Source organism: Lissotriton helveticus, chromosome 7 (genome assembly GCF_964261635.1).
Source record: "Lissotriton helveticus chromosome 7, aLisHel1.1, whole genome shotgun sequence".
In the NCBI taxonomy this organism is placed as follows: Eukaryota; Metazoa; Chordata; class Amphibia; order Caudata; family Salamandridae; genus Lissotriton; species Lissotriton helveticus.
The window spans coordinates 824,847,388-824,869,708 of NC_136068.1; the positions used below are offsets into that span (position 1 = coordinate 824,847,388).

Sequence of the window (22,321 nt, forward strand, 5' to 3'; positions counted from 1 at the left end):
TAAAGCCTTCTTCAAACGTTGTGCTGGAAACGTTCTCTGCAGCAGGAGTGCATGTGAGCTGTGACACAGCTGTGAAAATATATTTTATATAACTTACAAAACTATGAAGAAATACTGTTAACCAAATGTCACTTTTCTCATTAACAGAAGTACTGAAGTGAAAATATTCAACTGTGTTTGAATGATGCCCTATTCTGATATGTTCTCATATTTCCAAAATGTTGATTTCTTTTCAGGTAAATTGTATGCTGTTGGTGGATATGATGGAGCTTCACGTCAGTGCCTTAGTACAGTGGAAGAATATAATCCAGAGGCAAATGAATGGACCTATGTGGCAGACATGAGTACTCGCCGCAGCGGTGCAGGTAGAGTGCCTATACTTTGATAGTTCTTATAAACCTTTTTAGTTGGTTTGAAATTAAATGGCTGTTGATCTTTGACATCCCAAGCACATCAAGCAGCATGCGCATGGTACGCTCACCTCACATATTGAGACCTCGTTCTGAGAAGTTTACGTCCTTCCTTTCTGGTAGAAGGCATTTTTGTCACATAAACAGATCAATCTCCACACCTCTTCCTGCCTGATGCTATGTCCCTCAAGGCTCAATAATCATAACCATGTTTGGTCTCTAGCTGGAGCCACTAGAACTACTAATTCACCAACAATGGTTTCATCTTCACCAATAAAACAAAATACTTGATTGTACGTAATTGTGTTGTCAGGTAGTGATATCTGTACGGTTATACGTAGGCTGGACGCCACTCAGCCATTTACAAGAGCCTTAGGGCTAGCGAGAATGAGTTTGTCTTCATGAATGCTTGTACACATCAACCTCAAGTATGCTAAACATGCTTACATGCATCTATAAAAAGGCACTTACAACTCTCAACAAGCCATGGCCTGTCAGGTACTCATTCAGAACTAGATGGAAGATAATTTGACACTCCACAGTTCTTCAGAAAGCAACGTTTAATCATCAGCAGTGTTGATATCACTTCAGTTCTTTTCAGTTGCCCATAGTTATTTTGTTAATTCGCAGAACAGCAAAGAATAAATGTTGCCTTGCTGCATGCGAGTCAAACTCTGATTCCAGCTCCAAGTCAACCTCTTAGCAAAGTGTGTCTTCTGCTCTCCAACTATTGTGTGGAGATCGGCCCACAGGTACTGCTTGCACTCAGAAATGTGCTTGTTCTTACACTGTTTGTGCTTAGTCTTAACAATTGCAACAACTATAAGACGATCACTGTCAAAAGGATAACCAAGCTACAAAGAGCCTGAAACTCTGCCTTATGTTTTATATCCATATTTCAGTATTCTGACCACATCCATCTCTGAGGCCTAGAAATTCCTACATGGCAAACAGATCAAGGAAGCTTGGAATTGAAAGCTCAGTGGCTAATTCATAAATTGCTGCTAGACTTTGCATCACGCTACCATACTTATTTTTTCTTCTACCACTGAATCAGATGCCTAAGGCCTGTATCCACAAGGTGCCGAACAATAAGGTACAAATATGCACATTCAAGAATCTCAAACGCCCTCTGTCTACATTTGTCTCTTGAAACTGAAATGTTTCTCCTAACTAGTGCCTGCCCAGCCCCATTGACATGCCATCACCATGCTAACCCCTCACCGCTCTCCTAGAAACCTCTCTGAAGCAATCATCTTGTATTAAAAGTGCTATTCAAAACCACCAAACACAAATATACGCTTGCTCTGTTGATAGTACCACCATCACTCCAAGCCATGCTCTCAGAATATCCAAGTCTTTGGAAATGCTACTATATTTCAAACAGAAAATACATTATTAATTGCGTGTAATGTTACAGAGATTAGTATACAAAAGGAGGATACTGGCCAGCTCCTGTAGGTCTTTTAGTAGTATAAAGAGAATACATCTTCTTGCAGTAACTTGTAAGTGGATACATACACCCCGCTATCAACTCAGATACACATCTGCTCAGTTTAGCTCTTGCTAGCTAAAACGGAGCATGTACTGGGAGAGTGGGCTATATTGCCAGGTAGTAATGAAAGGCATGACTAAACAACATATTAAGGCTATTTCTAAACAGCATTCACCGTGTTAACTTGTGATCATTATAGGTTTAGGCCAAAGAATGTTGAGTTTTTTTTAAAGCATCTATAAAAAGAAAGGCCATAATGTCTTTCCTTAACTGTAGGCAATTCTCTTGGATTATCAAGACCGGATCAAGGCCGTTCCCAAAGATTTGGCCCCTGAGCTTTCAAGTTCTTATCTGTGCTTCAGTCTTTTGGGCTTGTATAGAATCAGCTGTGCTGTATCTGCTACCTTAGGGATTCGCTGTTCACTGCACTAGATTCAATTAGGCTAAGGAGGTTGAATTCATAAGTGTCTATAAAGTTGTGAACTTCGAAGGCAACTGAGAAGGTGTTGATGATACCCAATTTCAGTGGGGCCACCAAGTGGGTATTGACTTTGCAGCTTAATTGGTTGAGGGAAGAGTACAGTTGTGGGTTTAGTAGCACAGGATCATATCATTAGGCTGTATATTTGAGATTTTGAAAGAGACCTGTCCTATCTGGGAAAATCACTATAGATGTAGGATGGCTGTATGATCCCTAGCAATTCAATGTAGCTATATAGTCTTCTCATCTGCTGTCTGCTAAGTCTCTGACGATATGTTTGGCCCTCCTATACTGTAAGAATCTACCTATTGCCAGCTTAGACAGAGGTTACCTAGATTCAAAGGTGAACCATCTCATCTGTGCACCGTCCAGATGTCCACTTGTCTCACAGGTTTCATAGCCTTTCCAAGGTAATTTTATTCTCTATGATGGTAAATGAGATTTATGAAAAAAGCAAATATTAATCAACTGTAACTGATAATAAAACAGTTCTTCTATTTATATGCCCAGTGGCTGAAGATTATCTCACTGTACGGACAAGACTTGTTCCTTTCCTACAGAGTTTCAGTGAAGAACATCCCAATGACTGAGCCCCTCATTATTTGACCATCCCCCAATCTTTTTTACCATACTTATTCCTTTGCATGCTTCTCATCAATTATTGCGCTCTACAAGGTAGGCATCAGACTTCTGTTATCACTAACCTGTCAAAGTATCCGCAAATCCTGAATGTTAGATGTTTTCTTATCAATTGCCTGAAGGGCCAAGAAGGCAGTTCTTCAGCTAGAAAAAGTCTTACTTTGATAATGGTAAGCCTATTCAATTCATTTAAACCGTAGTCCCTATCAAGATTACTGGAATTAATTGAGCAGCGAAATATCTCGTAGGTCATTGAGCTAGATCTGACAGAGTTTATGGGACTAAATCTGTCTTCCTTTTAGCTATGAATGATATTTGCGTAGATGAGTTGGTGCTTAATGACTATGCCATTCTCTTGCCACGTTTCAAGTTCAATATCTAACCCTTGAATAGATTAGGTAATTTAACTTCAGCATTAGAGCATATCCCATTAGGAAAGAAGGCCCAACTTCAGGACTTCCACCTTTCACATCACACCCTCAGACATCTGCTTGTCAGGTTCTCAAGGGCTCAGTGTTGTTGCTTTTATTATTTAACCGATATTTACACTTGGGGGTCACTTTCGTCAGCTTTATTTATTTATTTGAAAAGTTTTATATAGCGCTGGCTAGACCCGGAGGTATTGGAGCGCTTTACATGAGGACGAGCGTTGTTTCAGAGCATAGTTACAAATTACATAGTTACAAATTACACAGTTTCAGAGCATAGTTACAAGTTGCGGGAGTGTAGTTACATGCATTAAAAACATACGTAAGGGAAAAGCACGTACGGGGAGAGATTCAGGGGAGAGGGGACAGAAGCAGGGGAAGTAGACAAAGAATGAAAGAGGGAAAGAGGAGGGGGAGGGTGAAAGAAACACAACCGGGAGGCGAGGAAAAACCGTGTCCAACGTCCGGTGTGCTGTGATCCCAGAGGAAATGGGTCATTCCCACACCTCCGCTGAGTGTGGCTCGCTTTACGCTGTGGACTCTCCCACAGAGGGGTCTCTGAGACTCCAGGGTATACATGCTGGATCCCTCCCAACAAGGGGAGCAGGAGTGCTTTGGTAAAGGGCACATGGTTACAATAGTTAGTTACAAAAGTCCAATACTGAAGAAACAAGTCCCTAGGAGAGGAAAGATGGAAGGGAGGGGCATGGGGCTGGGAAGTGGGTCAGATCTGGCAGATCTGCAGTGGTAGTTGCATAGTCAAACACAGAAGAACAAGTCCCCAAAATAGGAATAGAGGGAATGGGGGAGGGGATTGGAAAGCAGATCGGTTCTGGCAGACTGGCAGTGGGAGAAAAGTACCTTATGGGGGCCCAAGAATTACATAAGAGATATACACAGGAAAAAAAATTGTACAAATGGAGCGAAAGGAGGAAAAATTGCAAATGTACAAGTTATAAAGTCACTCAAGGAAGAGATACAAACAGATAAACTCTAAAATCACATAGGAATGGTAGTAAGTACAAAGGTCTACTACATATACTAGTGATTAGAGATTAATATATATATATACCAATTGCAAATTCACTCAGGGTTGCATTTTAACAGCAATTGGGCTTGGACCATTATATATTACATATTTACAGAGCAGGAAATTCTTGCCATTGCTCAGCCAGGTGTTCAGGTGGTGTTGCACTCAAGGGTAGTGGTCTTGGGAGACAGATACAGGTACAGGTCCTGCTGGCCTTGCTATAACGTCAAACTTGGCTGTTTGCAAAAGCGTAGGAAACCAATTGAGTAAGTCTTTCCACACAACCACCCGCCACACATGCACACAACCACCCGCCACTCTGCTCCTGCCCACTTTCTCTACTGGATGAACTTTTCTTTGATCAGTCACCCTCCTTCTATCCCCATCATTTTATTTACTCATCTCAAGCTCCCTGAAAGCTGAGGCGATATGTAATTTTTAACAAAAATATAAATAAAAAAAGTAAAATATGTCCTCTTAGTGTGCAATCGGTATACAAAAGCAACCAGTACAGATTGTGTCACAATTAAATCCAAAACTCTGTCTCCATTGGCTGCAGTGACTGGCCTAGGTGGTGCTTTGTTTTTGGGTGTATAACTCTGCTCAAAAACCAGGAAGGCCCTTATTAATGCCTTGAGAGTTCAACCGAGAAACTCGGCCCAAATTGCCTCACTTCACACTGAATACAAACTAGCAAGAAGGAAAGAGGGAGGAGATGTGGACCAAGCTTGAGCACACAACAACGCCTGGGAACAGCAGAGAGTTCTGAGAAATAATAAACTCACCCTACTTTAAGACTCATAGGGACCCTACCCTAGATATTAATGTAGATGAAGAGGAATGGGTGGACCATTACGCAAACATAGTTTCCCCCACCTCTTCTCTTGTTCAGCCACCCACAACTACACCCTCCAGTACCCAGGACAACTTATCCTTCTCACTTATAGTCGTGAGGAATGGGCTAGCTGCTTGCAGTACCGGGAAGGCCCCTCCTGCCCGTTAGACTTTTTTCAGGACAATGTATATCTCTGGGTTCCGACAACTTATCCTTCTCACTAATAGTCGTGAGGAATGGGCTAGCTGCTTGCAGTACCGGGAAGGCCCCTCCTGCCCGATAGACTGTTTTCAGGACAATGTATATCTCTGGGTTCCTCTACTGACCAATGTATTTAATAATATAGCCATAGTAGGCCCCCCTCTCTCCTGGAAAACTAGCGCAATTGTCCTGATTCACAAAAAGGTAGCTAGAGGAAGTCCTAAGAGCTACAGGCCTATTTCACTTTTAGACCCAACAGTGAAACTCATGGGCCGACTTCTCCTATCCAGGCTGGAGGCCTGGGTACCAGACAGGAAAATACTAATGCAGCCTCAGTACGGGTTCCAGCGGGGAAAAGGCCCCTTAGATCAGTGCCTGAACCTTTCACTGATTATGGACAAATATACTAGAGCAAAGGGTGGGAAAATCCATCTCGCCTTTATGGATCTTTCAGCAGCATTTGACTGTGTTTCCCACTCTAAGCTCTGGTATATAAGGGATGGGGATTGATCTGCACATACTCGATTTTATCCAGCAACTATACGCAGATGCTTCTGTATCTGTCCGATATGGGGAAAATGGGGAATGTACCTGCCCTTTTAAGATCCTAAAGTTGGTAAGGCAGGGTTGCCTCCTCGCCCCATTCCTCTTTTATCTGTTAAGATTTGTAAAGCCCTGATCACACTTTTCAGAAGCTGAAAGATAAATCCTCAAATTCACAAGCGTCTCTGTTCATTCTGTAACTTTTTGAGAATAAAAAGTATAGGTATGACATAACTAATGCACTTAAAGCCCCAAAATGACAAATGTTACTATATTGCAGTGCCTTTCCAAGACAACAGGTCACCCATGCAGGTCAGTCAGTCCTACTTTCTAAGTTTCAATGTTAAACAAGCATTTACAATGCAATGGTTTTGCCTTTGTTAAAGTTAGAGCTATTGGCATTGCTCTTGACATTTTTTTTATTTGGTTTTTTTTTAACATAAATAAATGGCATTGTCATTTACAATAGCAGGGCAGGGCACAGGGAAGGGGGGCGAGGAGAGACGAAGGAGAGCTGCGGGCTCTTGTTGTAATGCTTGCATGGATGAGTTGGTGGATGCATTCATGGGTGCATGCATGAATGGGGGTATGGATGGGTGTATGGATAGATGCATGGATGGGTGGATGGATAGATGCATATATACAGCCAATCCCTCAACAATTTATGCAATCCACCAACCAACAACCCATCCATCCATCCATCCATGCATCATGCATACATCCATTCATCATGCATCCATCCACCCACCCACTGTGTCTCACTCCGACCCCTCTAAATATAACTCATTTTTTCGCTATATAGAGATGACTGTATTCACTAGTGTATGCAGTAGTGTGTGGTGGACTTAGTTTGAGTGTTTGTTTCCTGCACACTCACACACTGCTCACCCTGCACACTCACACTGTTCACCCTGCACACTCACACAATGTGCACCCTGCACACTCACACAATGTGCACCCTGCACACTCACACACACTGCAGTCACTGTCACTCTGCAGTCACTGTTACTCTGCAGTCACACTCACTCTGCAGTCAGTCTGCACTCACTGTCACTCTGCACTCACTGTCACTCTGCACTCTCACTGTCACTCTCGCACTCACTCTGCACTCACTGCCGCTCTCGCACTCACTCTGCACTCACTGCCGCTCTCGCACTCACTCTGCACTCACTGTCGCTCTCGCACTCACTCTGCACTCACTGTCGCTCTCGCACTCACTCTGCACACACTCATTCTGCACTCAGTCTGCACTCACAGGCACTCACTCTGCACTCACTGTCACTCTGCCCTCACAGGCACTCGCACTCACTCTGCACTCACTGTCACTCTGCACTCACAGGCACTCGCACTCACTCTGCACTCACAGGCACTCGCACTCACTCTGCACTCACAGGCGCTCTGCACTCACAGGCACTCGCACTCACTCTGCACTCACAGGCACTCTGCACTCACTGTCACTCTGCACTCACTGTCACTCTGCTGTCACTCTGCTGTCACTCTGCTGTCACTCTGCACTCACTCTGCACTCACTCTGCACTCCCTCTGCACTCACTCTGCACTCCCTGTCACTCGCACTCACTGTCACTCGCACTCACTGTCACTCGCACTCACTGTCACTCGCACTCACTGTCACTCGCACTCACTCGCACTCACTGTCACTCGCACTCACTGTCACTCGCACTGTCACTCTCGCACTCACTCTCGCACACACTCTGCACACAGTCTGCACTCACACTCACTCTGCACTGTCACTCGCACTCACTCTGCACTCACTGTCACTCTGCACTCACTGTCACTCTGCACTCACTGTCACTCTGCACTCACTGTCACTCTGCACTCACTCTGCACTCACTGTTCACTCACTGTCACTCTGCACTCAGTCTGCACTCACTGTCACTCTTCACTCACACTGCACTCACTGTCACTCTTCACTCACACTGCACTCACTGTCACTCGCACTGACTCTGCACTCACTGTCATTCTTCACTCACTCTGCACTCACTGTCACTCTCGCACACTGTCATTCTTCACTCACTCATTGATTGTTATCTCGAAGATCCCATACCATCATTTGACGAATAATAAAACCCCAGAAACAAAATTAATTATTTTGCCTTTTGCTCATACTTATTTAACAGAACAGAAAAATAGAAAGGTGTTAAGGCTCACCCACAGATACACTATGACCAGACCCCAAATCATTTCTAATCGGATTTCGTATATGTGCCCACCTGGTTGTCTATCATCCTATACAAAGTCGGTCGCTGCTACATATCAAGCCCTGATGGGCAAACGTTGGCGATCTTGACCTGCATGGTTCCCTACCTTTCCTGGTGGTGCCGCCAACCTTCCTAGAATAGGTAAGGCACACCCACTACCCCAAATGCACTGCCAGCTCGTCATCAATGTTCATCCCATGGGAAATGTTGGTCTGCAAGGTAAAAATTAATTTCAATTCAAGTCTTCGTAGCGCCGAAGCCCGGTTACCACCTCTTTGGGAACTACTCTACACAGTAGAAAACCTCAAAATATTCCAACTACTGGTGTGAGGTGCCGGAAAGCGCCTAACCACTGGGTATGAAGAATCCCCCTTGGTTATGGTTCACACATGTTATAGAATACTCGTCTAGGTTGGATGTATGTGGTGCTTCCAATGTATTGTTTACTGCAGGGACACACAAGACAATACATGGTTGGATCTGAATTGCAATTAAAACATGTGTTGGTCCTAACCAGCTTTGTTCTGCCTGGTACCTTAAACATAGAGACCGTACTGCGGAGAATTGGGAAATATATACACCTATAAATAAATGGCAGAGTGGGTCCAGGTTCCCCTCGATTTCAAGTAAAATCGATAGTTGTGTCATGAAATTGAGTTGCGGTGGATGAAGTGTTTTGGTTCAGTCTATGAGCTCGGAGCCGTTATTTACATATCTTTAAGAACAGTTTTTGTTGGTTTCCGTGTTGGTTATTTTGCACTAAACCTACGTACTAATGCTGGTGACCAGCAGGGGTTAGCTGTCCCTTTCAGTCTTTGAATTGCTTTGTACTTGCTTTTTAAGATCACGTCTCCTCCACAATTGAATACCTGAATCAAGGTGGGGTGCTCATCTCTGGTCAATGGGGAGCCCTTCTTTCTTTACTGTCGGTACTCTTGGACATACACTAATAGAGACAGTATTTATTTTGCCCTTTAACACTTGTCTTGATTTTTCCAGGAATAAGGGAACATTTTCAAACAAAATATGCATTATACAAATTTTGCTCTCATGCAATAGCAGGCGTTTAGCTTTTGTTTTTAAATTGAGCGAAATTGATGAAGTTTTTCTTTTAGATTGCTTAGTTGTGAAGTCCGATTTCCCAGAACCCTAGGATGGGAAGAGGGCAAGTAAGTAAGACTCATGAAAAAACGAAGGGAGAATCATTTTGCTCAACCTTTTTGGTAACTTTTTGAGCCATGTAAGAATTTCCCTCCTTATAGATGGCTGTGACGTCTTCGCTGTGGTTCCATACTCGCTGGTTTTGCTGGACGCCCAGGGAAGTTCAGCCGTTTGATGTGCCTGCCAAGCCATGTTGCAAGCACTCGCTGGGCTTGCCGTGTTATGCCCGGCGCGCCCTGTCTCAAGATGTGTGCCTCCATGATTATGTAGAGCAAGCTGATTTTTTTTTAGATGCTTGCCTATATATTGTAATCCAGGGTTTAAGATGCATACGTATGCATGGAAATTTAAATTACTCAAACCTGGCTACAAGGCAAAGGAGTGACGGACAGAAAGGGGTGTTACGTGAGGGTAGAGTTAGAGTTGTGGGGTGGAGGGGAAGTGGTAAAACCTTCTAATCCCTTGAAATCCATTCAGCTGACAAGTAGTCCCATGTCATGTTTGACGGCGCCAATCAGCACCACCTATGTAACGTACACTATGTTGCATTATGGGACTCGTAGTTCCACTTTTGACATTTAAAGTCTGCGCTCAAACTCCCAAGCCTGTAAAGTGCTCCTGGATAAAAAAAAAAAAGGACGGGACAGTTTGGAAGCTAAGAATCTGTGTTCCTGGCTGTGCAAATGTGACCGTCAGTCACTGCTGTTAAGACAGGTCCAGTGCAATGGTGGCCGCCAATCCTGGCGTGAAGACACTGAATACCACAGGTAGTCCGATGTTCCTACAGTAGCTTTACTACAACGTGCCGCACGTGTTTTAAACAAATATGTCGAGAGTGGAGCGCTTCCTTGCCCTAGCCCTGTCGGCGTGTGTTCAGCAGCAGACGCTGGTTAGCGCCGCGGGGGTGACCTCTCTCACTAGTGACCCCAGTGACACAGCAGGATTGACCTCTTGTTACAGCCTCAGCCTTTAAAAGTCTCCTATGTGCTGCCGCGAGGAAGAATAGCTGTCCAGCAAGGGTCAAGGAATGCCCGATCCGTGCCAGATTTTCATGATAACCGGTGACTCTGTAAATGCCTTCCATTTATCGCGGGTGTAGGGTGAATGCGCGTGAGTTCACCTCGGCCCCTCCCTAGCGCCCCTTCCCAGCAGGTATCGACCCAGCGCGATGCTGCAGCGCCAGCCCTGATGTATAATGTATGTGGTGTCCACAGCGCCCCTCCCCCACCCCTGGAAGCATGACGACAGCACTCATCAATGCACCCCCTCCCCGCCTGTTCCCATTTCCGCCCACAACACATGCCTGGGATCCTTCGACCTGCCGCAAGAAGATCCCAGCAGCATTTCCTCTCCAAGGCCCACTGCGGGCGGCGTGGTGGTGCTGCAGGGCTCTCCCGCCTCTGATGCCGCCGGGCTCCCTCAGCTCACGGGAGCCCGGCAGAGCGCCCGCCATGGTTGTTCTCCTGTCTCCCGGGCTGGGGGGGGCGGGACTTCCGGCTGGCCGCGCAGGGATTGGCCGGCCGGAAGAAACAGACAGCAAAAAAACACCCAGCTGGAGTGAAAACGCCCACGGACGAAAATGGAGAGCGGGAGGGGGGGCAGGGGCGGGAACGAAGACACGGAGAGCGGGAGGGGGGGGCGGGAACGAAGACACGGAGAGCAGGAGGGGGGGGCGGGAATGAACACACGGAGAGCGGGGGGGGCAGGGGCGGGAACGGGCACTTCCATTGTGTCGGCTCGGAGTAGAGAGCCGGTCAGGTCTGCGTCCTCACACGGAGAGCCGTCCAGCTGGTGTGAGGAAGGATGCTTCAGAAAGAAGAAAAAAATAAACACGCCCACCGCCCGATGACGAGGCAAAAAGGGTGGAGAGGGAAAAAATCTCGGGAACGCCCCCGAATCTGGTCCGGCCTTGACGGACAGATCTCTGTTCCAATGGCTAGCCTCCATTTATGGAGCTAGCCAATGGAACAGAGGGCGGGACTAAGAGTACACTGTAGAGACATAAGATTTCTCCTGGGCGGAGCTAGGAGCTCCGGCCCCAGGCAAAACCTAAAAAGGGGGGGGGGGGCTGATTTGCATCTGTCTCGTTTTAACCAAATAGACACATTAACATGTGAGCCCTATTTATGAACCTCAGGATGATATTCCCAATTGTAATATTTCACATGAAAGGGTAACACTTACATTGGTAGTTTCTTCTAAGCTGGACCATGATGCTGATCTACATTTGGGCCTCCAGACCTAATGGGAAATGCTTTAAAAACTAGCACTGTAGAATGGCAGTGTGTCTCTGCTTCATTTAAAATGGAGAGATTGTGTCATTCGTGATCTGAGATTCTTGCACTGGTTTCTGGACATATGGATTCTAAGTCTCTATTGTGGCCCATCATACTTCATCGATTCTACCCAACTTGGCCAATGTATTCACCAAATATATATTACATGTGGTAATAGCACCTTTGATGTTCATTATTAGGTCAGAGTTTCCACTGAAACTTCATTTCTTGTTGCGGGAGGTCCAGCTAGGGCCCTGGAGTCTGTAATTCTTTGTGAGCCCACACTGAGGTCTGTGTAGCCAGCACCGCCAACCTCCCCAAAAAAAATGAGGTAGCCTCTGCCCGGCTGCCCAAAGGCCATGCACCGCGAGGGGAACTTCCCACCATTGTCTATCTGGCATTCTCTTGTGAAAGAACAACAGGCACGAAACTAGCCAGCGCTTTTTAACCTTGCAGTCTTGAGCACCAATATCTAAAGATTTTTTTAAAAATGTATTCCAACAGACAGTAATATTCCCACAACCATAGTTCATGTGGTTCCCTTGTGACTACAAGAATTTGAAGTTCACACATTCCTTCATATCTAGATTAGAATAGTGTCACATTTCATATAATTCTGTCTCTATTTCTGTACTTCCACCCTAGTCACTACCAACATTTCAGATGCTCAGACGTTTAGCTTTCACACTGGTCACAGTGGCTAGATGCATTTTCACCTAGTATCTTTTTACGGATATGCTCAAGTTATGTTGATTATTGTGACCCGCTACGGTCTAATACTGACTTTGTACAATTAATTTCAGTCAACACGCGATGGCAGCAAGGCATTTCTAAATAATGGTATAAACAATTGCATGGGAATGGCAAATGTCACAGTATACGTTACCGTCAGTATGAGTCAAAGGAATAATTGAACAGAATGGGCAGCACTAGTCCAATCTGAACCAGTAACTCGCACTTAAAGGGAAGAATCAGACATGGAGCTGGTCAAAGTAGTGCTTGCGCTCTCTCAAGACAGCGTAGGAGCCGACTAGCTCAGAATGTAGTGGCTGCATCGGACTGCAAGAAACTGCTCATTGGTTGGCTCACGAATTCACAAGATTGTTACTAGGACAGATTATTCTTTTATTGACCTTTTCTACTGGACAACCTGGAACTGCACTTAACTTCGACTTAGACAGGAGAAAATATGTTTATGTTTCCAGCATGTGGCGGAAGCTGAACATTGTTAGTGAAATACAAGCAAGCTTAAGAGTCTGTTTGTGTTCGCCAACTTTTACAGGTGGCCTCACCCTGGAAAGTCGATAAACACACCGTAGTGCTATGTGTGCAGATGCTGAAACCTCACCACACTGGCAGGACGTCTATATTCACAGATCCTGTTTGTGAGTGTAACAATCAGTCACTCATGAGCCTGTGAATCAGGAATGGGGTGTTGTCCTCATAAATTATATTTTTTGCGCACACCAGCTGAACATAATTGCTCAAAAATGTTTAGGAGTCACGCCCTCTGTGTAGTACAAACAAAGGTGGCATTCTTGTCCAATAAATATCATTTAATTGTAAACTAGCTTCTGTACATTTGCTAAAATATTGAAATGTTCTCTCCTCGTGTTTTTCCCTCTTTGCCTTAAAGGTGTTGGTGTTCTCAGCGGTCAGTTATTTGCAGCTGGAGGGCACGACGGGCCTTTGGTCCGAAAGAGTGTTGAAGTTTATGATCCAGGGACAAATTCTTGGAAGCAGGTCTCTGACATGAATATGTGTCGAAGAAATGCAGGTAGAGTAATCACTTCTTGTTGTCTGAGTTTTAAACGTTGTATGAATGGAGTGCGTGACAGTGTCATCTTTATTTTCAAATGTGCAATCTGTGGGTATTCGAAAAATATTGTAAGTAAAGATTTGTTTTATATACTTCTTTGCCGACATTTGCATATTTCTCAGTCATGTTATTCTCATGTAGCTGAATTCGTATTAAAGATTATTTCCTTCTGTTCAGACCATTAACTGAAAACCTTTGTTAATTACCCACCCAACAATTATCAGTAAAAGTCAAAGATGAGTGTATAAGGAGGGGTCACAGCCATTAACATCTATAAATTACTTAAAGCTTTGGGGCAGCGAGGTATTCACACTCATAAAATCTTACCCAACACAAAAGTCTACGTACACTACAAACATTTTATTTTAATTATCATGGCACTCTGTCTTCTGCTTCATATCCCAGCTTCATGCGCTCACTGAACTTATAATGAAGTCAACCAAACCTAGTACATGCCAGCATTGTAAGCATTTTAATTGGCTGAGACAATCTTAACATTCAGTGCAGCATATTAGTGCAGTTTCAGAGCCAACTGCAGCAGTATAAGGCTTGGTGTTCTCGTGTGAATGTTCTTCTACAAAGGCGAGGGCCAATAATGAGGATAAAGGCATGTAATGGCACATAAAGCCTGCTCTTCATGCTCCAGAGCTGTGTTGGAATATTCTTCCCAAGGAGGGCAGCTTCTAGTAGTTAAAGAATACTCTCCATAGAGCACCCACAACTTCTCTGCCCTTTCCTGCACTATCTGCCTGGTATCTTCTGCCAGTCGAACCCAGGGATTGTTATGCCACTATATTGGGCTCTGTAGGGTCAGGCTGGCGTACACGGCAGTCCGGCAGTGTCTAATGTGTCTAATGGGCTGGCCTGAAAGGTCAGGGTGTGGACTCGTTTTTTTGGATGATTGGGCACTGTTTTATGGTCTGCTAGGCCGGTTTTTACTTTTGACTTCCCTTATATTATAACAAACATTGCTTGCAGCAAGTTCAGATCCATGCAGTCTTCCATACCTTGCAAAACACTTGTACCTCATGTTTTAACAAGTTCAAATCTGCCTGGATTTGGAAACATGGACTTTTATTTCACTAATGGGGGCCACTTTTGTTTTGGTGCCCAGTCCTGTTTTCCGTCCCAGTTAGACCCTGGAACACTGGTGTAATTGTCAGTTTTTTTATAAGCAGGTGGAAAGGTATTTTACCCTTGGTAACTTCTCACCCATGCTTATTCATTTATTGATTTCTTAAAATCCCCAAACATTTTAGTTTTCTTTAGGATTAATATTCGGTGATAGATCAATTCGCACAGAATTTGTGTTGAACAGATTTTTACCACATTGTCATGGTTAGGAAGTAAACTACGCGTTGCATCGTTAAACATGTGATTCATGGACAATTGTTACTTTTTTACTGCAATTGCAAAGTACCTTTGCATATTTCAATTTATGTTCATTTAAACAATGAATGGTATATTTTGCACTCTCAAAACCATACATATGTATGTATCGGACTGGAAATAAACAGAAAGTCAACTGCTGCATGCAAGAAGCGATAAAACAATGATATACAATGATGTACTTACCTTAAGCTAAAGGTTTAAGATATATAAAACACAGAAAGCTGTATCTTGAAGACTGGTCAGACAAGTAGTCAGATAAGTTGTGCTCTCACCAGGAAACCCCTCATTGGAGGGTTGTCATTCCCCAACCACAGGTTATACTACTGGGCTTTCCAGCTACAGGTGTTCAATGAATGGGTATTCGTGACGCAACAAGAGCCCTCTCTGTTGGCCAATAGAAGGACCATGGATTCCACGGGCTACCTATTTACATTAAATGGGATGGGGATGACGAATACACAGCCAGCCCCCTCATCAACGGTAATGAAGATCTGGGTGAAAGCAACAACTTCAGTAGGCTAAACAGGGAAACTGACACTTAAGACACCATTCCTGGAACCATATGTACTGAAATAGGTGCAGTTAAGTGAAGGACACGGGCAATACGACCTGCTAGGTATCTCTAAATTTGGGAACATATGGTGGGATGGTGAGGTGATACTGTTCTCAGAACTGCAGGAACAGTATGAGCTGGCCCGGTGTCAGTTCCTTAGATACATTTAGGTGATTCACATCCTGCGAAAACATGCAGATAAACTTCGGAGCATCATCGAGGAAACACTGCTGGAAATGTGTCCTGGGGTCCCTCCTGCATAGGCACACAATGGTGTGTGTATGCAGGAGGGACCCCAGGAGGAAAAGATCATTTTTCTACCACACTGCTAAATAACAGCCTGTCACCCCTCACAGCATTGAGGACTAAATGGGACCAAGATTTAGGCAGGCTCGAAGATGCTTTCTGGGGTGAGTCATGTGTCCACCCATGGGGGGTGGCCATACAAGGAAGGTTTAGAGTGGTGCAACTAAAGATATTTCATAGGGCATATTACACCAGAACACGATTACTGAAAATGGGGAGGACATAGGATGTGTGGAAAAAGGGCAGACAGGTCAGATCGATTACCCCTTTTCAAGGTTTGCCCGGCGATAGCCGCCTCTCACCCAACTCAAGGTTACCAAATGAAGAGGCAGGCGCTGGAGACTGGAAGGCAAGAAACAGGAGTTTATTCCGACGGAGCAGAACACGTCAAATCAGACAACAGGGTATCTTCTCGAGGTGCTCTAACCGCATCTCTGAGGCCTGGCCTCTTATACACAAGTTTATGGCTTTATTACATTTACGACATCCGTGGTATTGCTTTGAAGTACGAAAAAGGCATCTTTGGAATCCCCGGTTCAGGCCCGTTCTCACACATATCTACAGTAGGGGTCCCCACCCAAATCTCAGCATGATGGCTATCGCGCAGCTGGACATTCCGCTGGGAACAGGAATGCGGGCGATCGGTCGGATCTAGGGGTGTGAAGGCATTGATTAATCCCCGCTCCTTTGATGTGAGGCGAGGTCCTACTGTAGGGGGCAATAAACTGCATCTGTTGGGCTAGGTGATGGCCTGGGATCAGGCCGGACAATCGGGGAGGGAGGAAGAGGTTATCAAAAGGGCCTGTTCTATGAATGAGATGAAAGAGTGAGGGGGTTCAGCACGGGATGTGGCTCGGAGGCAGGGCCGCGCTGGAGGTGCGTTTATGGCCCAGGCAGGAGAGACCGGGGGCTGTCGGGGCGCGGGGGATGCTTGCGAGGCCGGGGAGTGAGGGGGAGAGACGCGCTGGCTATTGGCAGTGGGCAGAGAGACCATGGTTTTCAAAAAAATGGTTGCTGCTGCAAGTGTGCGTGAGTCTGAAAGGGGACAAGATGGCGCCGATAATGTTGACATCGCAAACCAGATTTTAACAGTCCTCCCTTTTCAACATATCTAGCCATTTTGTCTAGTCGATATCGATCTTCATTAAATCCTTAACCTCGACATCGTACAATGCTCTCATGCGTTCCTTTTCAAAGTCCAGAGTCTTTGGGCAGATACAGTTTGCACATAGTGAGCACAAAGGCGGCAGGCATTGAATTCCTAGGCAGAACCCACATATCACAACAATGGGTATCAGTATAATTGTAAACAACCTCCACCCCTAGTTCTTTACAGTACTCCAGAACCATCCGCCAAGCGACCATTCTTCTTGTTCCTGGTGGACTTCTGAGGAAAGTCTGTGGAGATGTTCAATGGCTTTGTACACTGAGGGTGAATTGTCCGGTATATAGGTGCAGCAGCTGGACCCAATGATGCGGCATGCCCCTCCACGATCTGCTAGAACCACATCTCGAACAAGGCGGTTCTGAAGGGCCACCAAGCGGACCGCTTGAAGCTCGGCCGTGTTATTTGTGAGGATGCCAGCTGTAATGTTCATGGTTGTTTCAACTGCCTGGGTCAAATGTCGGATGGCACGGCTGTTTGCCATTGGACCGCAGAGTGGAACAAGTCCCTTCATTGCGTCCAGGAACTGTGCTCCGGTAGAGTCGGCTTGTTCAATGTCTCTCTCTCGTTTTTGTCGGTGGTGGTTTGCAGATGCCACATAGTTCAGAGGAAGGATGAAGGCAATGTAGCAGGTACCTCCCCAGCCTTTTGGGAGCCAGGTGTAGGCTTTCGTACCGCAGACAAAGTACATGTTTGGAGAAGTGACAAAAGAGGGTGGGTCAGTTGTGTCCAAGGTTCTGGTGATGTTGCAGGCACTGTGACCTACAAATTGTGTCCCGAGGCCTTCGATGCATACAAGGCCCGAGACATTGACAACAGATAGGGCCACAGTCAGGGTGGCTGCTGTTCGTTTCCGGAGGTAGGAGAAGGTAGGTCTGGCCGGGTTGTTGAACACCTGCATTTCGACACGCTCTTTGGCTGGGATGTCCAAGTGAACAGAGGTGTTGGACGTCAGTGGGCAAAAGGGTGCAGCCGCCTTTTTTGTTTCGTTCAGCCAGACCCCTTGATACAAGTGTGACATGGTTTCGCTGGAGATTGTCTTATCTCTGTAGCTCTCTTGCAGGAGAATCAACCAGGCGAGGCAGGAGCCATGAACAGAGAATGGTGAGGGGATGAAAGGGATGGAATGTCCAGTGGCATGCGGAAGCAACCCGCAGATCCAGCAGTTGGTGGCATTGGCGGCAAGGTTGTGCTGGTGCAAAAGTTGTACGAAGGAGTTATTCCAGAACTCCTTACGTCTTTCTCGGAGTTGAGGTGAGAGAGAGATCAGGTGGTGTTCCTTCACGGTGACAGGTAGTACAGTGGCTAGAAGTGTCTCATGTGCTGGTGAGCTTTCTTCCAAGATCCAAAGGGTGGTCATGAGGAGGAGGCAGAAGAGAAGGGTAACAAAGAAGGCAATAGTCTTTGAACTGTGCATTTTGTCAGTCTTTGGGTTTCTGTAGTGGGTCTTTGGATATCCGGTCGCTTCCACCATCTTCAAGTCGGGTGCTTCCATCATCTTCGTATCGGGCGCTTCCATCATCTTCAAGGGGGCTCGGTAGTGAGCAGAACCACAAACTTCGTTTGGCTTCTCTCCTGGCGACCTTAGTAGCGTTAGGCCACCGCTCTGAGAATATAAACTTAGTCAGTGGTCTATTTAGCTGAAGCTCCCTCCTTTCGTCGCAGGTTGTACCCTTCTCTGGATGGCACAGTGGGGTCGGGATATGTTGCCAGTTCAAGCGCGTCTGTTTCCGGGTAGCAGCTCAGGGATGGTCGATCCTTGTTCAGGAGCTCTTCTTGCGTGGTCACGCCTTCGGTTGTTGTCAGATTCGACGAGATCTTCTTGCAGTGGTGTGCGTGCAGCCAATTGCGCTTTCCCTCCACTCGAAGAGCTGTTCGGGTGGTGATCAAAACTTGCCAGGGGCCCGTCCAGCGGGGTTCCAGACTCTTCTCCCGCTGGAAGTTCCGAATTAGGACGAAATCTCCAGGCTGGATGGTATGTCCGGGGCCCCTGAAGCATCGGGGATGGCCTGCAGCACCTGATGATGAATAACAGACGGCGTTTTAGTTAGGTTATACAGATAGTCAGACATTAGGACGTCCGGGACGTCGTGAATAGATGTCGGTTTGGGTGCAGACCAGATACTCATGGGTCGGCCAAAAACGACCTCGTAAGGGGTCAAGTGGTGTTTGGTGGGGGTGGAACGCATTGACAGCAATGCCAGGGGAAGAGCGTCTGGCCATTTTAGTCCTGTGGTAGCCACTATTTTTGCCAGTTTTAGTTTTAATGTGGCGTTTTGTCGCTCGACCAGTCCAGCAGATTGGGGGTGAAAAACTGCGTGGAATTTCTGTCGTACCCCCAGCCCCTTCAGGATAAGCTGGATAACCTCGGCTACGAAATGGGGGCCATTGTCACTCCATAAAATACGACAAAGGCCGTAGCGAGGGAAGAACTCTTTCAGTAGTACTTTTGCAGTGGCAATGGCAGTGTTGTCACGCGTCGGGTAGGCTTCCACCCATTTGCTAAAAGCGCATACAACAACAAGTACATACTTCAGTCCTTGACATCTCTCTAACTGGATATAGTCCATCTGTAGGACTTCAAATGGATGGTTGGGGACCCCAAACCCTCCCCGGGGTACGACAGTTCCTTTCCCAGGGTTGTGTTGCAGGCAGACTAGACATTGCTGGACTAATCGTTTGGCTGAGTCTGCAATTCTATCGTTATGCCAAACTCGGGAGACAAGTTCGGTCATAGGGGCAGATCCTATGTGTGCAGGGGAATGAGCCATAGTCAGTATGGGGATCAGATACGAGTTGGGTAGCAACCATTTGTTCGTGTCTTTTGTCCGCCAGCAGCCTTCATCGTCTTTTAATCCCACCCGTGCCCATTCAGTCAATTCGTGTGGTGAGCTGGCCATTTGGATGTCCCTAATAGTTTCCCTAGCGTCCGTCCATTTTTCTGCTTGTGACCTAGTCACGTACATGTGAGTCGTCGTCCTATTCTCAGCTGTGGTTCGGGCAGTGATGTCGGCCAGTGCATTTCCCTGTCCAATGATGTCTGTCACCTTTTTGTGTGCTTGGCATTTGATTACGGCAAGTCGTTTGGGGAGGAGAACCGCTTCAGTCAGAGCGGAGACTAGATCTCCGTGCAGGATGGGTGTGCCGTGAGATGTCAGAAATCCCCTCTCCTTCCATAAGAGCCCAAAATGATGAACCACCCCAAAGGCATACTGGCTGTCCGTGTAAATGTTTGCTGTCGTCCCCTTTGCTAGGATACATGCTCGTGTGAGGGCAATCAGTTCCGCCGCCTGTGCGGATCGTTGCGTGATGCGGGCGGTTTCAACTACAGTTCGGGCTGTGGTAACTGCATAGGCAGCTGAGGTGGTGCAGTCGGAGAGTTTAATGCTAGAGCCGTCTACCCATAGCTCTCCGTCAGGGTTTGGGAAGGCAGTGTCTCGGAGGTCAACTCTACTCCTAGTCTGTTCGTCCGTGAGGGTCACACAGTCATGTATAGGGGGGACATTTGGGTCATTTTCGGGCAGAGGCAACAAGGTGGCTGGGTTCAGCGTGGTGCATCTTTTCAGCGTGATGTGGGGTGCAAGCAGAGTCAGTTCGTATCCAGTCAGTCGTGCGCTAGTCAGGTGTTGCGTCTTAGTCTGGTTCAGGAGGGTGTCAACAGCATGGGGCACTAATACCGTGAGGGAATTCGAGAGTACGATCCCCTCACTTTGTCGGATAGAGACAGCATCGGCAGCTACAGCTCGAAGGCAGGCAGGCAAGGCTCTCGCTACGGGGTCAAGAGTGGCAGAGAAATAGGCACATGGTCGTTGCTTGGGGCCGATGGTTTGAGTCAGGACAGACAAAGCGCATCCCTCCCTTTCGTGAGTGTAGAGAGAGAAGGGTTTGGTATAATCGGGGGTTCCTAGGACTGGTGCAAAACAAAGGGCGTCTCGAAGTTCTTTGAAGGAGGATTGGCATTCGGGGGTCCAAGGGAGCGGGAAGGGGACATCTTTAGCTAGTAGAGAAAGCAGTGGCTTTACAATGAGGCTGAAGTTTGGCAACCACTGCCGGCAGAAGGAGGTGAGGCCTACCAGGGAGCGGACTTGTTTCTGGGTCTTTGGGACAGGGGTTTCTAGAATGGCCTGAATTTGATCGGGTGTAAGCTTTCTCCCGTCTTTGGACAAGAGGTGGCCTAGGTAGGTGACCTGGGGTTGGCAGAATTGCAACTTCTTCTTGGAGACCTTGTGGCCATTTTCCGCAAGGAAGTGCAGGAGTTGGACAGTGGTAGTGACTGCAAGTGGAGTGGTGTCGGCCGCCAAAAGGATATCATCGACGTATTGTATCAACACCACTCCATCCGGCAGCTGAACGGCGTCCAGCTGTCTCTTGAGGGCCTGGCTATAGATGCTGGGACTTTCTGTGTAACCTTGGGGAGCTCTACAAAATCTATATGAGCGGGATTTTAACGTGAAGCCGAAAAGGTAGCGACTGTCTGGGTGGATGGGGATGGAGAAGAATGCATTCTTGAGATCGATTACAGTGAAGGTGGTGGCTGTGGAAGGAATCAGGGTCAGAATGGTGGTGATATCCGAGACTACGGGGTACTGAGGTACAACCACTTTGTTGACCTCTCGAAGGTCGATGATGAAGCGGTACGCTTTCTCATCTCCCTCACCCTGCTTCTTTACAATGGGTAGGATAGGGCTGTTGCAAATATTGCTGACTACTTCCTCTACCACTCCTGCCTCTACCAAGGACTGAATTATCTTTACCAATGCCTTCTCACCTTCGGGCGATATCCGATACTGTGGGAGTTTTGGGAGTATCGCATCTTGGCGAACAGTTATGTGCACAGGGTCAATCATCATGCGTCCTACGTCAGCGTCAGTTTTGGCCCACAGATACAGAGGTAGAGAGTCGAGTAAGGATGAGTCAGCGTTAGAGATGGAGAACATGTGTCGTAAGGGATAAGGTCTGAGCAGAGTTGGGTTATCGTACAGAATGACTCGAACTCCGTCCTGTGAACACCTAATAGTAGCTCGGAAATGCTTCAGTCAGTCAAGTCCCATAATGGCATCGGGGGTGTTGGAGGAAAGCAGAAACGTCGTGTCAGTGGGGTTACTGTCCAAGTCGAAGGAGATCGGCGCGGACAAGGGATTAGTGGAGGGCGTTCCATCAAAACCTATTGATGTTATGTGTGAGCCAGACAAGGGTGCCCTTGGAATCAGTCGTTTAGATAACGCACTACGTGTCACGCCAGTGTCTACCAGGAATGGAGACTTCGTACCTAGGACCTTAGCGGTGACATAAGGACCTTGCTGGTCAACATAGAGCTCGACTGGATCCCTCCCTTGCCCTTGGCAGTCCTATGCGAAGTCGCGGGCAT

At 46.6% G+C, this 22,321-nt stretch overlaps 1 protein-coding gene across 3 annotated transcripts in view; it reads left to right on the plus strand.

Moving 5' to 3' along the window:
* Positions 1–22,321, plus strand: part of KLHL3 (kelch like family member 3) — a 574,547-nt gene that overhangs the window by 502,306 nt on the left and 49,920 nt on the right. For all 3 annotated transcript variants that reach the window (XM_078653303.1, XM_078653304.1, XM_078653305.1), the window contains 2 exons: positions 237–365; positions 13,355–13,495. In XM_078653303.1, the coding sequence (XP_078509429.1) occupies positions 237–365; positions 13,355–13,495 (270 nt within the window). The remainder of the gene's footprint in view (positions 1–236; positions 366–13,354; positions 13,496–22,321) is intronic.